Source organism: Erythrolamprus reginae, chromosome 2 (genome assembly GCF_031021105.1).
Source record: "Erythrolamprus reginae isolate rEryReg1 chromosome 2, rEryReg1.hap1, whole genome shotgun sequence".
Lineage (NCBI taxonomy): Eukaryota > Metazoa > Chordata > Lepidosauria > Squamata > Dipsadidae > Erythrolamprus > Erythrolamprus reginae.
In genome coordinates, this window is record NC_091951.1 from 264396727 (window position 1) to 264419307 (window position 22581).

At 36.0% G+C, this 22581-nt stretch overlaps 1 protein-coding gene across 13 annotated transcripts in view; it reads left to right on the forward strand.

Annotated features, from left to right (window-relative positions):
* The window catches only part of NFIB (nuclear factor I B), a 255588-nt gene that overhangs the window by 167472 nt on the left and 65535 nt on the right, over nt 1-22581 (forward strand). For 12 of the 13 annotated variants that reach the window (XM_070742552.1, XM_070742557.1, XM_070742563.1 and 9 more), the window contains exons 4-6: nt 13445-13513; nt 15746-15866; nt 16610-16728. In XM_070742552.1, coding sequence (XP_070598653.1) covers nt 13445-13513; nt 15746-15866; nt 16610-16728 — 309 coding nt within the window. Of the gene's footprint in view, nt 1-13444; nt 13514-15745; nt 15867-16609; nt 16729-21632; nt 22286-22581 lie in introns of those variants that run through there. The other variant, XM_070742558.1, reaches the window with a different exon arrangement.

A 22581-nucleotide genomic window follows, 5' to 3' on the forward strand; every position in this document is an offset into this window, starting at 1 on the left:
GATTGATATGGTGATTATTCTGATATGTTTTTTTGTTTAAGGCTGGTTTCCAAATGTCTGGTAGGTGGGACGTATCATCCCTTTTATTTATGCATAGGGGGCGTTTCTCAATCTCTATAGCTTCTCTGGTAATTCTTCTGTATAAATTTTCTGTTTTGGAAAGTAATTTAGTTTTTTCAAAGTCAATTTCGTGCCCTGTTTTTTATTTTTATATATATATATATGTGTGTGTGTGTGTGTGTGTGTGTGTGTGTGTGGATTGTTCTGAGTTCGGGTTTTGCCCTGTGTAATATATATATATTTTAATAAAAATATATAAATATATATTTATATATATTTATATAAAATAAATATATATATATATATTTTATATATATATATATATATGTATATTCCAAAATAAACTCTCTCTCTCTCTCTCTCTCTCTCTCTCTATATATATATATATATATATATATATATATATATATATATATATATATATATAAAATACACACACACACACACACACACAGAGAGAGAGAGAGAGAGAGAGAGAGAGAGAGAGAGAGAGAGAGAGAGAGAGAGAGAGAGTTTATTTTGGAAAAAAATGTTAGTAATACTAATTTAGGCCTCCATAGCAAACTTGACAATTCAATTTAAATTAAAAATTGACAATCTAACTTTACGATATCGAAAACTATATTAAAGTCTTAAGATAGTACAGAATGCTGGGTATAAAGTATCAATTTCAGTACATGTAAAATTTGCTTAGCATGAACATGTGGGGCCTGTACAAGCTAAGACAACTGATATTAGTCCAAATAAGTTGTATACCATGATTTTAATATATTTCTATTACTATAGTAGTGGGGAGGGGGCGATGGCTCGGTTGTTAAAGAAGCTGAACTTGTCCATTGGAAATCTACAGGCTGGGTTTGAGACTCAAGCACGGCACAATGGGATGAGTTCTTGTTCCTGCCCCAGCTCTTGCCCACCTAGCTTTTGAAAGTATGCAGAGGCAGGTTGTTTAATAGGTAGCCTTTTGATGGGAAGATAATACCATCCCATGTGCCTTTAGTCTATAGCCATGCTAGCCACATGACCACTGAAAACATTTTTGGACAAGAAATAGATAAGCACTGCGCCCTACAGCTGGTTAGGACCGAAAAGGGAAATCTTTTATCTTTTTTATTACTGTAGTAAACCAAGTGTGAAAAATGATGTATACCTGGTATGTGTTTTAGAAATGTGAATGCCTAAGATTTTCCTTTAGTTTATTATCTGGCAGTGAAAATTATTTTATAGATAGTAACTCACGATCACAATTGGGACCGGAAATTTTGTTGCTAAGCAATGTAGTTTATTGCTAAAAATGTTTAGTTAAGCCAAAATAAATAAAAATAAAATGATATAAGACCTATGAAACCAATATGCACCATAATCTATTATACAAGAGCTTGCAGTCCTAAGAGCTTATTCAGATTTCTTCACCCATCTCTTAATGACAGCAGGCTTTAGGGGGGCTTCTAATGAACAAGACCAGACCTGGGAAGAAAAGTTTCTTTCCACAGTTTGAAACTTGAAGTAAGAGTAATTATCACAAACTGTTCTTCATACTTTGGTTGAATCCAATTATTTGTTTTATCTTTGAATATACAGTAGTGTATAAAAGTGGAAATCACAGTCAATTTCTGCCTCTTGCTTCTGGCTTTAAACAAACCCTGTTAGAAACTATTTCAGTTCCCAAATCTGCAAAAAAGCACTAGAAATCCATGGGAATTTAGAAACATAGACCGATGGCAGAAAAAGACCTCATGGTCCATCTAGTCTGCCCTTATACTATTTCCTGTATTTTATCTTACAATGGATATATGTTTATCCCAGGCATGTTTAAATTCAGTTACTGTGGATTTACCAACCACGTCTGCTGGAAGTTTGTTCCAAGCATCTACTACTCTTTCAGTAAAATAATATTTTCTCATGTTGCCTTTGATCTTTCCCCCAACTAACTTCAGATTGTGTCCCCTTGTTCTTGTGTTCACTTTCCTATTAAAAACACTTCCCTCCTGAACCTTATTTAACCCTTTAACATATTTAAATGTTTCGATCATGTCCCCCCTTTTCCTTCTGTCCTCCAGACTATACAGATTGAGTTAGTTAAGTCTTTCCTGATACGTTTTATGCTTAAGACCTTCTACCATTCTTGTAGCCTGTCTTTGGACCCGTTCTTCTCTATATTTTCTTCTCTATATTTTGAAGACAGAATCAGTGTTTTTTCCATTCCGGTTATCAATTCTTACTAATGTCCAACAGCGCTAGGTTGGTGGAACTATGATTACTTAAACTTGTCTCCTAATTCTAATTCTATTAATTTTGAAATTAATTATTTTAGATATCATTGAATAAGGAAGGACATGCTAGGACAGTGATGACAAACCTTTCTTCCCTCTGGTGCCAAAAGCGCACGCATGTACTCTATCATGCATGTCTGTGTGTCCACACCCATAGTTCAATGCCACGCCACATCCCCCCATGCATGTACAAATGACCTCCGTTTCCTGACTTCTGGTAGGCTCATTTTTCATCCTCCAGAGGCTTTATTGGAGCCTGGGGAGGCAAAAATTGTTCCCCTGACTCCGCCCACAGGCCCTCCTGAGGCTAAAAACGCCCTCCCTGGGCCTCCATGTGAGCCAAAAATCATCTGGTCAGCACACACATGTGTGCTGGAGCTGAGGTAGGGCAACAGCTCGCATGCCGGGAGATATGGCTATGCTTTTCATAGGTTTGCCATCACGTGCTAGGAGATAACAACAACAAAAAAAGACAATATAATTAATTTCCAAGAAGAAACTGGTATGTTTCACAGGATTGAAAATTAGAATGAGATGAATTCTGTCTAGGACACTGGAAAAAAATCAGTTTATGATTTGACTAAATCTTGTGTTTTGAGAAATTTTGGAGAATTGATAATGGACCAGTTAACTGGAATTGTAAAAACACTGATTCTGTCTTCAAAATGAAGAGAAATGTAGAGATCCATGACGCTACAAAGCAGTCAGTATAACATTTATATCTTGGATATTTCAGAGCAGATTATAAAGTGATTGGCCAATAAGTACTTTAGAAACATAATGATGATTACCAGAGGTTGGGCAGTTAGGAGCAAATCTTGCTTAGACTAATGTTTTGTTTTTTAATTGTATTATTTTTTAAATTGCTACTGGAAATTCTATATATACATCTCTTTTTTTAAATTAGAATTTTAAGATTGTTTTTTAAGGTATAATTGGATTGTTATTATTGTTTCCTGTTTTTCTGTACATGCTGTGAGCCGCCCCGAGTCCTTGGAGAGGGGCGGCATATAAATCCAATTATATAAATAAATAAATAAATTAGCCACAATTAATAAAAGCTAGCATGATCAATTTGATGGGTGTAGGTAGGACAAGAAATGGAAGTGCTCTATGATCTGTATATAAACTATCACTATATATAAACTTTCTGTTTACAAATGGATATTTTTTCCTGGAATGTTTGCAACCAGTATTGTTCTACTATCTTTTCAAGTCAGGTAGGGACACAAGATATACTGAACATAATTTATGAATAGTAGATCTGCCTTATATTTAGGATTCCACTTTGTATCAGGTATAGAGGTTAAGTTTACAAGTGGATGGATAAAGGGGTCCTATACTATGAGTTACTATATTATACATTTTGCCAGGTGTTTTTCAAACTTGGGGGGAAAATCCAGACAGCAACAAGTTGGAAAACCACAAAAGATTTTCTGCAGGAAGATTTCATTCATCGGGGCTCTATGTTTGAAGACAAAATTGGTTCTAGGCCATTTTATGATAAACCATAACCATCAATGGTAGTGTCATCACTTTTTGTAAAATTAATGCATTTCATACAATATATTAATATATACCTTTCTGTAATAATGTAAGAAAAGTCTAGCCTGATCTAGCCAAAACACATCTTACTCCAGCATTTGTTTTTAACAATGGCCAACCAGCTACTGTTGGGGTCCGCATGAGCACGAGAAGATAATTTTTTTATTATTATTATTGTTTGAATGATAACTGAAGGCATGATTCCACCATCCTGTAACTAACATTGAAGTTTCAGACTTGCATTTCTTATATTGTTCAACCTCCTTTTAAAAACCATCAAAACTAATGGTCTTCCCCATGTCTCACAGTAGTGAATTTTCATTAATGTTCCATTGTGTTAAAATGTAGTTTCATAAGTCTGCCCTAAAACTAACTAATCTCATTATATAATTCTAGATCCTAATACTTTGAGAAAAGGGCAAAATATTTTCTTTATCCTTGTTCCCCTTATGAGCATTATTTTATACACACTGAACATGTTCCAACACTGGAATTTTTAAAGAAGATGTTGGATAACCATTTTTCTAAAGTAGTGTAGAGCAGTGTTTCCCAACCTTTTTTGAGCCGCGGCACATTATTCATATTTTCAAAATTCTGGGGAACACTGAGGGGGGGCAGGGGGAGGGGCTAAAGAAAAATTTGGACAAAAAAAAATCTCTTCCTCCATTTCACTCTATTTCTCCCTCCCTCTTTCTTTCTCTCTCTTCCTTCCTTCCCTTCTTTCTCTCTCTCCATCCCTCTTTCTTTCTTTCTTCCTCTCTTTCTTCCTCTCTTTTTTGCTCTCTTTCTCTCTCCCTCCTTCCCTCCCTCTATGTCTTTCCCTCTCCCTCCTTCCCCCCTCTCTTTCTCTCTTGCTTTCTTTCCCTCTCTCTTGCTTTCTTTCTCTCATTCTCTCTCCCCTCCTTTTTCTCTCTCTCTCTCTTTCTCTCTCGTTCACCACGCCGGCAACAGAGAGAAAAAGAAAGACAGAGAGCCGGAGAGAGAGTGGAGGGAGAGAGCCGGCGGCCGTTGTCTTCGCCTCCGCCTGCTGGCTCTGCAGCTAAGAGGCAGCAGCCATCAGCCCCCTCGCCCTCCCAGATGTCCCCAGCGCCCAGCCACGCGCCGCCTCCCGTTAGCCCGGCTGACTTTTCCCTGCTGCCGTTTTCTCTTCATGGCGCAAAGCCACAGTCCCGGACTCCCGGATCGCTCGCTTCTCCAGACAGCAAGCCGGCTGCCAGGAAAAGCATCACACTTTTTCAATACGCGGCGCTTTCCTGGGCAGATGGCTTTGCTGACCGGAGAAGCGAGCAATCCGGGAGTCCGGGACTGTGTGGCTTTGCGCCATGAAGAGAAAACGGCTTGGGCAGCAGGGAAAAGTCGGCTGTTTTCTCTTCATGGCGCAAAGCCACACAGTCCCGGACTCCCGGATTGCTCGCCCCAAGGCAGGAAGCGGCGGCGGAGGAGAGGGGGCAGATCGTGCCCCAAGACAGGAGGCGGCGGCGGAGGAGGAGAGGGGGCAGCTTACGGGGAACGGTGCTCGCAGCTGTCCCCCAGCTACTGCCAGATGCCGCTGTTTCCAGCGCTTTCCTGCTGGGCCCCAAAGAAGGAAGGTGGGAAAAAGGAGGCGCGAATAATGAAGCTCTCCTTTTTCCCGCCTTCCTTCTTTGGGGCCCAGCAGGAGAGCGCCGGAAACAGCTGCATCGGGCAGTAGCCGGGGGACAGCTGCGAGTGGGAGCTCCAGGTCCGAGGCACCGGGGGTCCGGCACCGGCAGTGCCCCGCCCAGCTGGAGCTTCCCTAGGCTTTGCGGCACACCTGGCCGTGTCTCGCGGCACACTAGTGTGCCGCGGCACACCGGTTGGGAAACGCTAGTGTAGAGTATCCTGCCAAAGCAGGGGATTGGACTAGAAGACCTCCAAAGTCTTTTCCAACTCCCTCCCCCCTCCTCATTATTATTTCACAAAAACAGTAATACTCAGCAAACAAGACTTATATGCTGGATTTCATATCACAATATCACAAGTTGAATACTTCCCAAGTATCTAGGACTGTGTGATGTATTTTCGTATAATGTGCACAGATCCAAGTATGGTGGCCTTTTGCAACTGACTGATTGTGATTTTGTCAATGTTTATTGTTTTCAAATGTCGGCTGAGGTCTTTTGACACAGCATCCAGTATGCCGATTACCACTGGGACCACCTTTACTGGTTTATGCCAGAGTCATTGTAGTTTTATATTAAGATGCTGATATCGGCTACATTTTTATTTCCCCACCACCAATTTAACTGTCACCTGGTATGGTGATATCAATGATCCACACTTTTTTCTTTTTCCACAATCGTGAGGTACGGTGTATTGTGTTCCAAAACCTTGTCAGTTTGAATTTGAAAGTCTCAAAGTATTTTGGCATGCTTGTTTACAACTACTTTCTCAAGTTTATGATCCCACCAGTTCTTTACCACTGGTAGATGGTAGTTGCGGCACAGGTTCCAATGAAGTATCTGGGCCATGTAGTCCATCTGTGCGATTTTCTTGTAGCCGCTGAGGATGTGATCAATTGTTTCACCAGCTTCCTTACAAAGTCTGCATTTTGGGTCATAAGCTGATTTTTCGATCCTGGCCTTGATTACATTTGTTCTGTTTGCTTGCTCCTGGGCTGAAAGAATCAAACCTTCTGTCTCCTCCAGTGTTCTATTAGTGAGCCATAACCAGGCCTTCTCCTTATCAACTTTTCCTTCAATCTTGTCGAGGAACTAACTGCCCAATCAAAGCTTTATTGCACCAGCTGTTGGCTTTGGTTTGCACTGCAGTTTTCCTATACTGATTTTTTGTTTGCTATGCTTTCAGAAGCTTCCAGTTGTTTACTTCAATCAATGCAGGTTCTTCACTTTCTTTGACGTATTCTGCCAATGCATGTTTTTCTTCTTCTACTGTTTGTTTTATTTGTAAAAGTCCTCTGCCACCAGATTTCCTGGGCAGATATAGTCGGTTGACATCACTACAAGGGTGAAGTGAATAGTGATTGATCATGAGTTTCCTTGTTTTTATGTCCAAATTGTCCGGTTCAGCCTGTGTCCAGTTTATTATGCCAGCAGTGTATTTATGATAGGTATAGCCCATAGGTTTATGGCATTGATGGTATGTATGTATGTATGTATGTATGTATGTATGTATGTATGTATGTGTTGGTTGGTTGGTTGGTTGGTTGGATTTGTATGCCGCCCCTCTCCAAGGACTCACAGCATATCAAAAACAACATATCATATACATATCTAAAAAATCCAATTAATATAACTAAAAAACTTTAAAAAAACACTAATAAGTTTTAAAAACATTTATTATCATTCACACAGCAAAACATACTACACTCGTCGGCCGGGGGCTAAGGTCTAATGGCCCCAAGCCTGGCGGTATAAATAGGTCTTTAAGCTTTTACGGAAGGCGAGGAGGGTGGGGGCAATGCGAATCTCCGGGGGGAGCTGATTCCAGAGGGCCTCCATTGAGCTTGCTTTTCAGAATTTTTCTGACTCTTTGTGTGTATTCTTTGCTGACCACGTTTTTCACATGCTCATATTTGATGTTGTTCAGTTGCAGTATGCCCAGGTATTTATAGTCCTATGGCTGATGACATTTTATGGCTTGTACATTAGGCATATTTATCACCACGCTTTCAGTGATTTTACCCTTCTTCAGTGCTACTGTTGCACATTTGTCCAAAACAAACTCTATGCTGATATCAGTGCTAAAGGTTTGGACAGTGTTGGTCAGAGAATGGATTTCAATTTCAGTTTTTCCATACAGCTTCAGGTCATCCATGTATAGCAGACGTGAAATTTTATTAGATTTCTTGGATGTTTGATAGCCAAGGTTTGTTTTTTGTAAGATTATTAACAATGGGCTCATGGCAATAATGGAAAGCAATGGTGACAATGAGTCTCCTTGGAAAATTTCTTTTTTGATGTTGTCAAATCAATAGTTTTCATTTCCAACAAACAGTTCAGTTTTTCAGTGCTTCATCATGTTTTCAAGGAAAGTGTCAACATTTTTTCAAATTCCAATGGGGTCTAGACACTTGATGATCCAACTGTGTGGGAGTGAATCAAAACCTTTTTATAGTCAATTCATGTTGTGTGAAGATTAGTTTTTTGGCTTTTGCAGTTCTCCAGAATCATTTTGTCAATTAAAGCTGATCTTTTGTGCCCCTGATATTTCGTGTGTTGCCTGAGTCACTTCAAAAAGCGGCATAGAAGTCGAATGAATGGATGAATGAATGAATGGATGAAGAATGGATGAATGGATGAATGAATGATCTTGAATTCTGCCAGCTATAATGCGAGTCAATAGTTTAAACATAGTAGGTAGACACGTTATTGGCCTATAGTTTCCTGGTGCTTCTCCTTTTGAGGGATCTTTTTGTATCAGATATGTTCTCCAGTAGTCAAGTATTCACTGATATTTCATTTTTGCAGCAACTCATTGAATTGTTGGGACATTTTTTCATGCACACTGGTCAGATATTTGAGCCAAAATCCATGCAGTTGATCACTGTCAGGTGATGTCCAGTTTTTTACTTTTCTCACTTATTTGCTGATCATTTCAGTTGTTATTTCCATCTGTTCCATTTTGTTCTGTGAGAATTTTTTCTAAAAGTCTTATCCACCCAACATTTTTGTTGTAGTCCTTCTCATTTACCCAAAGCTTTTTCCAAAATACAGTTGTTGCAGTTTTCTCAGGCTTTTCAACTACTATGTCTGTTGTTTATTTATTAGTGTTGCAGCACTAATAAGTATAATCAAGAACGTTTTATGAAAAATGTTTTAAAAGGGTTTTTGTAAAATCAACATGCATATTGATAGGATCCATTCCCATATCTCTTGACATTTTAAAAATACTCCAAAAGATTGTTAAAGCCAGTGTTACTTTTGCAGAATCCATGCTTATTTCAGCAAGGTTTGATCTTCTGTAAGTTAGTTATTTTTATTTAACCAAATTTTCAATCAATATTAAGTCCATTTTTTCAGACTGAAGATTAAATTGATTCTAACCAATAATTTTAGGATCTCTCCTGCATCTTCTTAAAATTATTGTCACAGTTCTTGACTTTTTGTTGTTTGCTTTGGACCTAGCGTAAATGATGTGCCATGATTTTGCAAAGAATTCAGCAATATCACATTCAGCAATCTCACAGGCAAATCCTAAATTTTAGGGTTTTTCTACAATATCTGAATCTTCCTTCAGCATCTCTTTCCCTTGTTCCTATGTAATTTCAGGGTTATAATCCTATTTTGTGGGAGGATTTAGAAAAACAGAATTAGCATTTACCTCCATATAATAGCAGTTCTATGATTGCATCAGTATTTTTTCAGCAGAAGTATATGGCAAACCATTGATTATTTAAATACCTTTAAATATTTAGAGGAAATCAAAGAAGTAACATACATATTTTTATTTATATAGTTGAAATGAAAATTGAATATACTAACCAAAGCTTTACAAATACTAGACAATGAAAAGTAGGTATTTTACTGATAAACATTCATTACACAAGCTACTGCATTGACATGTATTTTCTTTTTTAGTTGCAGAATGTGTATTTCGTATTCAGGTTTTGGAGTTATAATTTGGTACATAATCAGATGGAAAATCAGTTTTCTAACCATTGGTTTGCCTTTTTTTAATGCAAGTATGGCCATCAGGTATTTCTATTCACAGGGTATGTTATGACAACTTGCTCCAAACCTGTCTTCTTAAAGATGGGCGCACACAGGACTTGGGTCTTTGCCCAGTATTCACAGTGACACCAGTCTTATAATTGTAGTATTAAAGTAGGGGTTTTCACACCACCTAAAAAAAAGAAGAATACAATTAACCTCTTGTAGTTCTTTGCTGTACAGATACAGAGGCATCTTGTTTGAATGATCCTCTGATTATAATAAATTATATTGTTCATATTTTTTCCCAGGAGGATTCTGGTAGATTTTTAGGTTAGAAATGGCAATAATTAGCATTTAGATTATTTCTGATGACACCATCTCTAGAATAAAACAAGGCTTTAGTCAGTTACCCTGTATTATAGATTTAAATGCTGAAATATATGACCATTTGAAGTAATGTGCGTAGGTTTTTCATGTAGATATTTTAGCAAAATCATTATCTTCTATTAGAAGAATGCCTTGCTGGTGATTTACCGCCGGCTGGATTTGCGGCGGTGCCGGGGAAATGTGGTCCCTGACGTAGCCACCATTTTGGGAGGCCAGGATCTCGCGATATTTCGCAAGATCCCGGCAAGGCCTGACACTGGCGCCGGCTGCTGCTGGGGGCGTGGCCTTGCCAGCCTTATTTATTTATTTATTTATTTATTTATTTATTTATTTATTTATTTATTTATTTATTTATCTATCAAACAATTATAGGGTGATAATTTGTACAAATTAAACATTAGATAAGTAATGATAAAAAGTAACAAAATAAGACAATAGGACAGGGACGGTAGGCACAATGCTGTGCTTATGCACGCCCCTTACAGACCTCTTAGAAAGGGGGAGAGGTCAATTGTAGATAATCTAAGGTTAAAGGTTTTGGGGTTAGGAATAGAAACCACAGAATCAGGTAGTGCATTCCAGGCGTTGATTACTCTGCTGCTGAAGTCGTATTTTTTGCAGTCAGGTTTAGAGCAGTTGACATTTAGTTTAAATCGATTTCGTGCTCGTGTGTTGTTGCGGTTGAAGGTGAAGTACTCATTAACAGGTAGGACATTTTGGTATATGATTTTATGAACTATAATTAAGTCGGAACGGAGACGACGGAGTTGTAAGTTGTCTAAACCAAGAATTTCGAGTCTGGCGGAATAAGGTATTTTGTTGTGAGAAGAGGAATGAAGGACTCTTCTTGTGAAATATTTCTGGACTCTCTCAATTGTGTTGATGTCAGATATGCAATGTGGGTTCCATACAGGCGAGCTGTATTCTAGGATTGGTCTGACAAATGTTTTGTAAGCTCTTGTTAGCAGTTCAAAATTACCAGAGAAGCTGCGAAGGATTAGGTTAACAACTCTTAAAGCCTTTTTGGCAATGTTGTTGCAGTGGGCTCTAGGACTTAGGTCATTGGATATGAGTACTCCAAGGTTTTTGACAGATTGAGGGTTATCAATAAGTTCAATTCCTCCAAGTTTATATTTAGTATTCTGATTCTTTTTACCAATGTGTAAGACAGAGCATTTAGTGGTGGAGATTTGAAGTTGCCAGGTTTTAGACCATTCTGAAGGGTCTTTTTAAAGGGTAGCAGTATTGTCGGTGGTATTAAATAGTTTGACATCATCTGCAAAGAGAACGCAATTGCTAGTGATGCAATCACAAAGATTGTTTATGTATAGTATGAATAGTGTGGGTCCTAAAACAGTACCTTGAGGGACACCACTGTTAACAGGAGCAGGAAGAGAAGTGGCACTTCCTATTTTGACCACTTGTTGTCTGTTAGATAGGAATGCTGTTAACCAATTGTGTAGTAGTCCAGAGATGCCGTGGGATTTGAGTTTCAGAAGAAGTTTGTCGTGGACAACTGAGTCAAAGGCTTTGCAAAAGTCAATATAGATCGCATCAATTGGATTACCTTGGTCAAGTTGAGTGGTCCAAATGTTTTTACAGTGTAAGAGTTGTAGATTACAGGATAATTTTTTTCTGAAACCAAATTGTTTATTGGAAAGTAGGTTATTAGCTTCAAGGTGGAGTGTAATGGATTGGTTTATGATTGATTCCATAACTTCGCAGGTGACACAACACAAGGAGATAGGTCTGTAATTTGGATCTCCTTTTTTGCTTGGATCTCCTTTTTTGAAGATAGGGATGACTTTGGCAAGTGACCATAGTGTGGATAGGGAGCTAGTACTGAAGGATTTATTAAAAATTATGCTCAGAGGTTCAGCCAAGGTGGAGGAGAGCTTTTTAAAAATGTATGCACATAGTCCATCTTTATAAAGTGCTGCGCTGGCTTGGGGCCTCCTTTTGGCAGAATCTCTCCAAGGGCTCATGGTGTCATCAAACCGGCCTGAGCAATTGGGGAGAGGTTGTCTCTGGGTCTTGCCCATTTCAATTGCCTTTTATCGATTGGATGGCGAGACCTCCCACATGCGTTGCATGGCTGGGATCTAGGTGAGGGCGTGGTCCCCTTCACCTGGATCAGCATGGAGCTACGTCCATAGCTGCCCAGGAAGTTTATTACATCATTTCCGCCCCAAATGTTCTTAGTTGACCTCTGCGGGTCCTAGTTTGGTTTTGAATTAAATAAAGTTTTATTTAATTAATAAAAATGACCTAGTTTAAATCCAGCTCTGTGTCCACGTTTTCACTCTGCTTCCGGCGCAATATGTCTTTCTTATCTTTTATTGTCTCCAAACCAGATCACACTAGGCAGTAAATACTGCCTTTTATCATGACAAAGATGAAAGTCAAGTACCATATATATCCCAGCAGGTTTATTAACTAGTTTACATCACTAAATTCTTTCAACAATAGAACAAATTGTGTCAAATTTCTATTTAAATACAATTTTGGAATCCAACTTATAGAATTGAATATTTGGAATTATATACAAAATGCCAACTAATTGATATTGTATTATTTTATTTTAATTTAAGGTTTATACTCTAAGCTTTCAAACAGTAATGTACATCTTTTGCATGTTTCATAGCAAATTTTATTCTAAATATTTGCTCTTTTAAGGAAAATTGTTTTAGGCATCAATGCTAAGCATGCCTCTGTGTGATTAAACAATCCTGAGTTTACATAGATACTTTTTTTCGGGCTTGGAAAGGTATCTTAGGGAAAGAAACAATTATAAATTAATTTATACTGCTAAAAGAAGTAAACTGCTACTTTCTTAATGGCATATTTTCATTTTCTACTACAGTTCCCCAAACTATAGTGGTTGAAAGTAACTACAGAATCAGGCATTTTCCTGCTATTTGTATGTTTATAAAACCTGTACTCAAAAACAATTCTGCTTTCTTTTTGATGTTGCTTAAACAGAAGAATGTTATGCTAAAAGAGCTTATTTCCATGGTTATCTCTTTCCTGGTTTATCTTTCGGCATATGTTCATGAGATGACTTGTAAGGAGAAAAGAAAAAAATAAAGAGAAACCTGGGACACAGTGTGATGATTTGCTCCACATTTTTTTTTTCTATTTGAGCAATTTCATTCAATTAATTACGATGGAATTTTGTTAGGACAAGAAAAATGTTACAATCTGAATTGTAATTGAACACATGAAAGTCTGTATCATGGAATGATATACCATTCACATTATATCTTTTGTTCCATTGTCCAGTTTATTTAAACCATTTTGTATTAATTTAGAAGACTATAATTCTTTCAAAATATACAAAAATTACAAATTCCTTCTAGAACAAAATTGAAATATTTATTTGAGCATATGATTATAGAAAGTTCTATAAAATGTATATTTGGACAATTTTAATAGTATTTGAATGAAGTATTCAATCATGAATGGATTGTTTAGAGAAAATATTGTAATTGCTATTCCAAATGAACTAATCATTAATTTGTTTTTGTTTTATTTTTTTCATTCCAGTGTACCTTGAGGATAGTTTTGTAAAATCTGGAGTCTTTAATGTATCTGAACTTGTGCGGGTGTCTAGAAGTAAGTCTCCTTTTCAAGTTTTATTTTATTTTTAGATGTATATTACATTTGTATTTTTATATGTTGCTACATCATTCTTTCCAGAGTTGATTCTTTATGATAGTGCTCCCAGTTACATAACTAGCAATACAAGTAATCTTTATTTACTAACTACTCATAGAGCAACCGTTTGAAGTTACAACAAAGCTCAAAAAAGGAAGATTTATGACCAGCTCTTGAAGTTGCAGCTGTTGCAGTGCCACACAGTCACATGATTATAATTCATGTGCTTGGCAACCAACACATATTTATGATGGTTGCAGTCAGGGATGGGTTCTTAACTTACCTCGCTGTCGGTTAACTTCCTCCCGTGCCATGTGGGCGTGCATGCGCAGTGCTGAAAAATCTGATTTTTTTTTTTAAGCCAAAAACAATATGGTGATCGCAAACACAGTGTTGGAAACTCGGCTTTTGCATATGCTCAGAAGGAAAAAAAAGGGTGGTTTTTTTTTATTTAAAAAAAAGATGTCGGCAGCCACAGACTGGAAACAACCGAACTGGTTCGGTCACGTCATCGTCATGTCACCAGTGGGTCACTACCAGTTCGTGTGAACCGGGAGGAGCCCATCTCTAGTTTGCAGTGCTCCATAGTTACATGATTGCCGTTTGTAGCCAGCTTTTGATATGTAAAGTCATTGGGAAAGCCAGTAAGTTGCTATCACATGATGATGTATTTAACAACCAGCAATGGTTTGTTAATGATTATTCTGAAACAAACTTCATAAATCAGCACAGTCACATGACATTTCACTTAATGACTATGCTGCTTGACTATGGAACTGTCAATCCAAATTATGGTCAGTAAAGAAATAATGTAGCTAATGTTACATACAATACTGGTAAAATTAACATGATTGATATGTCTAATCTATGATGATTGATCACATCCATTCACCTTCAAGAGGTATTGAAATCAATATTGGAATTTATTTGTTTTATTTTTAAGTAATTTATATTCTATAAATAATTACCTGGCAGTGTGTACTGTTAAACTTGGTGGGGCTTACTTCAGTGTAAATACATCCAGGATACTAATATTAAGCATTCAAAATGCATTGCAATTCTTTACAGATGTGCGATAGTTTGGGGCTCTTTAGTGTTGTATGTTAACTATATATAAACCAATGTAAGACATGTGTTAGTGACATGAAAAAAGAACATGTAACTTAGAATAATATTAAATAAAAGTTTATTTTCAAAAGGTATTTTTTAATTTCACAAAACAAACATTTGAATGATTACTTATAGATCAATGCCCCACCTCAGCATCTCTAAAATCCTGATGCTCCCCCGCCACTTAACTATTCAAAAAGCGAATTCCTACTCATGCGGAGGAAGCCTAAAAGGCCATTAACTTGGTTTAAACAAGGTTCCAATTGCCCTCATTAAAAAACAGATTGCCTCCCCTCCCGTGGGCGTGGGCATTGGGAACCACTGCTATGGACTGTGTGACTTGATATGTGTGAGAATTGGAGAACATACAGAACCAGTTAATAGGAATATGCAGAGCTTCATAGGAATGTTTTACAGTGGGAAACCTTTAAGATAATTAATTCCCTCAAAGGTATCTTGTGAGGGTTATCAATAAGTTCAATTCCTCCAAGTTTATATTTAGTATTCTGATTCTTTTTACCAATGTGTAAGACAGAGCATTTAGTGGTGGAGATTTGAAGTTGCCAGGTTTTAGACCATTCCTGCATTTAGGAATGGTTTCCAGAACTGACGCTCTGGGAGATGGCTGAAAGGAGCCTGCTCTGAAAATATTGGGTTGAGCTCATTCTGGATATCCCTGGGCCTAGTGCCTCCTCCAAATAATTTGCTAAAGAATTTGGGCAAATATTTGAAAGACACTGTCTGTTTCTGTCTAAACTCTCAGTTCATACCCCTACTTGCCCACTGAAAGATAGCTTAAAGAGTCAAGAGTCAAAGACTTTCTTTGGGGAATATTAGGAGCAGATTGAAAAGAACATATTTCCCTATGACTTATTGGACTTTAGGACATCTTACCAATTTTCACTTGGTCTTGCATACTGAGATGGGAGGGAAGGCTTCTCCCATGCCTTAAATAGTACAAGTTATGTCTTTTAATTGCAGAACAACTAATAATTAAACAAAAGTAAATTTGCTGTGATTTTGGGTTATGTTAATATATTTGTTTAGACAGTAGGCGTGACTTTAAATTATGTTCTTTAGCACCTATAACCCAGGGAGCTGGAGTAAACTTCCCCATTGGAGAACTTCCAGGTCAACCATACTATCATGATATGAACTCAAGTGTTAACTTACAGCGATCGCTATCCTCTCCACCAACCAGGTTAGTCTATTATGTCTGTGGTTATATAATATTTTTAAAATGATTTTGCTTTGCAGCATTTCAATAAAATAATTATGTATTTGTCCAGCATCATAGTCTGTGATGATGGATAAAGGGCTGTAATGGAACAAAAAGATAAGGTGATATATATTGATCAACATTCCTCAATAAATAATTTCAATTGACAGTTTGGAATGAAAATGATTATTATTCTCAGTGGAAATTATGTCCCAGAATGAAAATATTGAGAGAAAATCTGTAGTTCCCAAACCAGTGAGAATTGTTAATATCTGCATGGACAGGTGTCTCATTGTTTGTTTATAATTAGTTGACTCAAAGGCAGGGAAGAGACTTTGAATTAAAACTCTCTGAATAGGCCTACATACAGGATTTTTATTCCTGTATATTTTCATAAGCATGTGTCTGAGCACATGTGTAGCTTAATTTTTGACTGCAATAATGGAATTAATTTGACTGTGCTGGATATGTAAGCCTTCTACTGACAAGCCAGTTCTTGTATAAGGCTTATTGGAGTCCTAGCTCTCCATGCCTAATATAAAAACAATCACTAATATATTAATAATAGAAAAATGTGTACAGTATAAATAACTTTAAAAGCAGTGGGAAATGTGAATATGTCTATCAAGTGTAGTTTATAGGATTGATAGGTGTGAAAAGGATTGTAGTTTAAAATATCAATAGAAATTCTGCTTATTAAGCCCTTATTTCTATTATGTTTACAGTAAGAGACCCAAAACTATATCCATAGATGAGAATATGGAACCAAGTCCGACAGGAGATTTTTATCCTTCCCCAAATTCACCAGCTGCTGGTAGTAGGACATGGCATGAAAGAGATCAAGGTGAGTGCCCAGTTCATTCCGTGTCTACTCAGAAGTAAGCTATATTGAATTCAACCAGATTTACTCATAGGTAGACAGGACAGGATCTTAGAGTTCTTATTTACATTATTTCTTCAGAAATTATGAATATATGGTAGATTGGAAGAAAGAAAGAAAATTGTAGACCGTTTGAGGTTAAAATACTTCCTTAGAATATTACATTCATTTGTAAATAAAATACCATCTCCATTATTGAAAAGTTCTATTTTGTATTCCTCAAATGCACAAATCCCTTTTTCAAAGCCATAGTACTCATTTAAAATGAGTCACAAGAAGTATTTAATAATTGATTTACCAGTAGGCGAAATGTAGAGACATTGTATTGATTAGCAGAATCTAGAAAGATTAGAAAATGATTGAATAAATTATTGGACTTCATGTATACTGTGAAAGAGAGGCTGATTAATCTTGACATTTTTTTCTGGCTGTGTTGCTATGGATTTAATACTCTTACATGGAAATATTTATTTTTATCTACTTGTTCATATGTACCTTGTGTGAATAAAATCTGAAATATAAATGAGAAGTACCCTGTTTTACAGAGGCATACATGCATCGTTCTTTACACAAAGTTATGAATGACAGGCCTGAAGTAAATTTTAGCTAAATGAATACACAATTACATTTATAATATCTTAATGTTATTCAGCCATGCACAATTACATTGAAGAGTAAAATTAAGCATAATTAGTGAATGGAAATGATTATTTCTTAGTTTTCATAATACTTCCTTTATTTCTGTTCATATTATATTATATTATTGATTAGTAATTTTTAACCTCTGATGTGTGAAAAATTCCAAATATTTAAATATATAGCTAAAAAATTACATTAAAAGTTAGAATTATCTGTCTTCAGGAGTTTATTTCCTTTTTCTCATACATTTATGTCTCCAGGGGTTTATTTCCTTTTTCTCATACAGTTATACCTACTTACTGTCCGATTTCTAATTTATATATACACATAATTAAGCCAATTTCATATTTTGGTCATACATTTCTGCCTAATTTCTTCCAAATACAACACTCAAAATATTTTTGTAAGATTCATGGTGCTGCATAAAGTTTTCAATTTAACTTTCATAACTGTTCCCTTTCTATTGTAGTCTTCTTCCTTTTCTTTTTCTCTTCTTTGAACAGAATTCTTAAAACAACATTTGATCTCTTTTTGTCTTTTTTCAAAATATAAATGTAAAATTTTTGTGATAAAGAAAAATGAAAATTTTCACTACATACAGTTATGAATTTGGTATTAAAAACCTTGCGAACCTTGTTTTTTTCATTATAAAGAAAATCCCTCAAATAATTGGTTTGTTGTGTTGGTTTCTAAAAGTGTCATCTGGGATTTGTTTTTCTTGTTTTTATGAATAGGTTTTGGAATTCAGATAGTTCAGAAATGAGATCTGGAATGTTGCTTAAATTGCTATAACTTATCTACTTTTGTGTAGCTCTTGCAATGTGTAGAAATGATTGCCTTTACCAGGAACCATCACAGATATTTAAAGGAGAAATTGAGCAAGGAATTTCCGCATTCAAGTTTAAAAGCAATGCTGCACATTTGTACAATCTCTTCTATACAAGGTGTGGGAACAGGTTCAAAATATATACGTACACAGCCTACTCTGAAGGAGACATGACATTTATACAGAGTCTAATTGTCAAAATTGTGCTGATAGGTTAAATGTTTGTGGTGGTCTCTGCATTGTTCTAGTTGTGGAGTGTAGAGATCTGTGGTGCTTAAGCTTTGGTAACCTTCAGTTAAAAGAAAAATGTGTCTGAGTGTATTCATGAATGTGAACGGGCCATTAAAGGCTTAGATTGTTTCAAATACAAACTGATATTTTTTTCAGAATTTTAGTTATTCTAGTTTGTCTTTTTTACATTTTACTTTTTCTGATTGATATTTGATATTATTTTATAGGTCTTTTGGGATGCTTTCAATTTATTTTCTATAATGTCACTATGCTTTGTGCATGGTCATTGAATTTATACCTTTTTTGTGTCTGTATTCAGTTTAAGTTATTTTTTTACCTTTCTTAGATCAATTGACGTTTTTCAAAAACAAGTACAGTGGTACCTCTACTTAAAAACGCCTCTACTTAAGAGCTTTTCTAGATAAGAACGGGTGTTCAAGATTTTTTTGCCTCTTCTTAAGAACCATTTTCTACTTAAGAACCCAAGCCCGGAAAAATTTCCCAGGAAATTTGAGAGTGGCACGAAGGCCTGGACAGTTTCCTGTCATTCCCCCTTTAATCCTTCCATCGTGGGCTTTTGTGGGCTGCCAGAGGAGCCTTTCAGTGGTGCCTAAGAAGGCTTTGGCAGTCCAGACCAAACAAAGCATTTTCCTTTCTCTGGGCGCTTGGAATAAACCTCTGCCAGCACCTAAAGAAAAGAAATGCTTCCTTTGCTCTGGTCAGTGACTGTCCTCCTCCTCCTCTTCTTCCTCTTCCTCCCACCCAAATTCCAAGCTTTTCTTTCTTTCCTAGTTGGGTTTGCACACATTATTTCCTTTTACATTGATTTCTATGGGAAAAATTGCTTCTACAAACTTTTCAACTTAAGAACCTGGTCTTAACTTTTCAACTTAAGAACCTTAAGAATTAAGTTCTTAAGTAGAGGTACCACTGTACAGCCTTCATTGTCATTAGTTTGCCAGAATAGTATCCAAAATACATTGACACACGTCTTTCTAGCTTTTCTAAAATGAAAACCACTTGCTCCAGAAAGCACAATTTATCTGAGTAACTATTCTGTTATTGAATTTTTTTCTGATCTTTTGAAATTAAAAGGCAAAAATGCTTTTGCAATCATTGGATATGATTTAGGTTTCATTTTGCGGGAATTTCAGCACAAATATGACTTTGATAGTGTGAGTTGGTAAGGCCTGATGCAATTTGTCCTAGAATCATGGTATCTTCAAGATATCTCATTAACTAGTTATATATCTTTCCAGCTTCTAAGTTTGGGCTATTGAACATTCTGGAGGCTTTGGTTTGCTTTTCTCTAATCTCAGATATAAGGGAGGAAGAAAGGTGTCTTGTAAAAGGTGTCCATGTAACAGAATTTGATGTCATCATAAAGGAGAAAGAAGACTGTTAACTAAATTACTGCTTTCCTAAGTTTCTGAGGCTAAGGGGAGAAGATGAGTTATTTATTAATTCTCAGTTCTCTTCATGGAGTGCCATAAAAGTATGGTTATGCAATAACGAGAGACACAGCTTTTCTAAAAGGTTCCTGAAATTCAGCTGCACCTGAGATCTTTGCTCCACAAATATGAATTTGCAGAACCACACTTATTGGTAAGTAGTTACTTTTAAACAACAAAAGATTATAGTTTTATTAAGAAAAGTGGGAATTGTGTGCATTTTAAACATTTTATATTAAGAGTTTCAGCTCTGAAAAAGTGACGGTTATCCGAAATAACAGATTCTGAATTTCAGTCTAAAATAGTCAAAACAGCACCATTTATGTGCAAGAAAAATACCACCACATTTGAGAGCTTGAAGGTTTGTTAAATTATGTGAAAAACAAGGTTAGAGACAAACAAAATTAAATTGAAGATTCCAGAACATTATAATAAACACTGAGCATATTTGTTGACGGTTGAAATTTGAATGATTATTGAGGGGAAAAGAGTTTCTTCAAAATCTCAGCACTTTGTCCTGCAACATTTTGTGGTATTTCCTGCTTGTTTATTTCTCTTAGGCACATTTTATTGAAAAAGACAGTGTTATATTCATCATTTATTTGCTTCCCGAGTTAGCTAATTTGGAAACTTTAAAATTGTGCAATGGCATAAGATTAAGTCACATTCTTGGTATATACTTGTATCTGAATTGTTCAAAAACTACTCTGGTTTTTTTTCCCCCCAGTTGGTTTTAATTGCTAGAGATTGTACATATTCCTGATAGTTTTAGACCTGGGGGGGGAAAGATAAGAATTTACTGTAAGATTGAGAATCTTACAGCAATGATATAATTCTGAAATAATAGAGATTAGTAGTCCAGTAGACTATCAGGACAACCTATAATAGCGTCAAAGGTTTTTGTGGCTTGTGAATTAAAATCACTTGTCATTTGTGAAAATGTAGCTACTTCATTCTACTTTGCTTAGAGCAGTTAATTCTTTTCTCTCTAAATAAAGACCTAAATATAGGAAGCCACAGATTTAGCATGTAATTTTATATTTTAGGACTATGTATCTAGTATTCATAATCTTATGTGGATCACAGCCCATGGTCTATTCAGTTATTATTTAACATTACCCAGAGCTGTGGAGTGATAATGAAAAAGAATGGATGACATACTTCATCTTAGCCCTCAAAATTATAAATGATTTTTAATCCTTGTTCAGATTCATATAATAATAAAATTTCAATTCATGTTAATTTATACGATTACAGAAACCACCAAGCATTCTGTACAAACAATACTATTTATAAAGTATACTTCTTCAAAAATTAAAATGTAAAACACGAAACAGCTGTATGGATTGCTAGGCAGGGGTTCTAGGAAAAGAATTGTCTGATTTTTAAAATAAGAGCTTTCGTTTTTTAAAAAAATGAAAATTATATTTAATCTGTCTCTAGGGAAACGGCAAGCCTTTGTCTTGCATATTCTATCAGTGGTTTATACTTTTAATATTTTTTGTTAGAAAAAATATTTGATCCAGAGTAGAAAAGAATGATGGGATGCTTTATTTATTAATTAAATTTATATGCTGCCCAACTCCCAAGGGACTCTTTACGTCATGTACTATAACTATAATATTTTAACATTGCATATCCTAAAAGCATTTTAATACTGTGAGAGATTTGTTTGGAATTGTACATTAGTGTGTACAATTAAATAAATTTTAATTTTACAGTTTCTTCATCATGTTCAGTTTCCTATGATTCTCCTGCATTCAACAGCAACAAATCATTACAACCACAGCTTACCATTAAAACAGAAGCTCTTGGATCCTCTTCTCCTGTTCTTCACCTACCCTCTGCTGGGCCTCCTTGCAATGAGGAACAAGTATCCTCTCCTGGATATTCTTCTGGACCTTTGCCATCTTTTACTATATCCCCATCTTCTGGACTTGCTTTTTCTGGAATTCCTTTAATTACAGGGCCCTCTCCTGATGGATCTTTTCTCATAACACCTTCACATGGGTACTCTAAAATGGATATATTAATTTCTGAGCTAAGGGAATTAAAAGAGGAGATGAGTAGTGCTGTTCAGGAACTTAAAAATGTAACTGATCAGCTGGGCCATTTGCTTTCCTACACAGAACAAAAGTCAAAAGTAATTCCTACTACACCTACTGAGGGTTGAGTTATGTCATGGAAAGATACCCTCCACCTGGGATTATTTTATTGAATACTATTTAACTATGTTACTCTACGTTCGTTTCTTTCAAAAAGCATGACCAAAATATTATCTGAAAAGAAGTATATATCTATATTCTGCTAGCAAATCATTTGTCCTGCTGTAAATATATAATATTTCATAATAAATAAATGTATACATACCTTATACGTCAATTTTCGTGTTTTTATTTAAAATATATGTAGAGGCAACCTTTTTTCTCCAAAACTGGTTATTTATTATCCTCCTAATATATTAATATTCCAAAAATAAGAATTGTTTCTAACTTCCTGTTAGAAAATATATTTCAGTGGAAAGCTGATGTGGATTTGTTTATCTGATAATCATCTTTGACAGAGGTTTGAACTGTAATATAAAGAGTTTCAGTGAGATTTTTGTGCAATAAATTATACAATTTCACTAAATCAATGCCATATTCCCAATCGTTTTGGTTGAGTAAAATT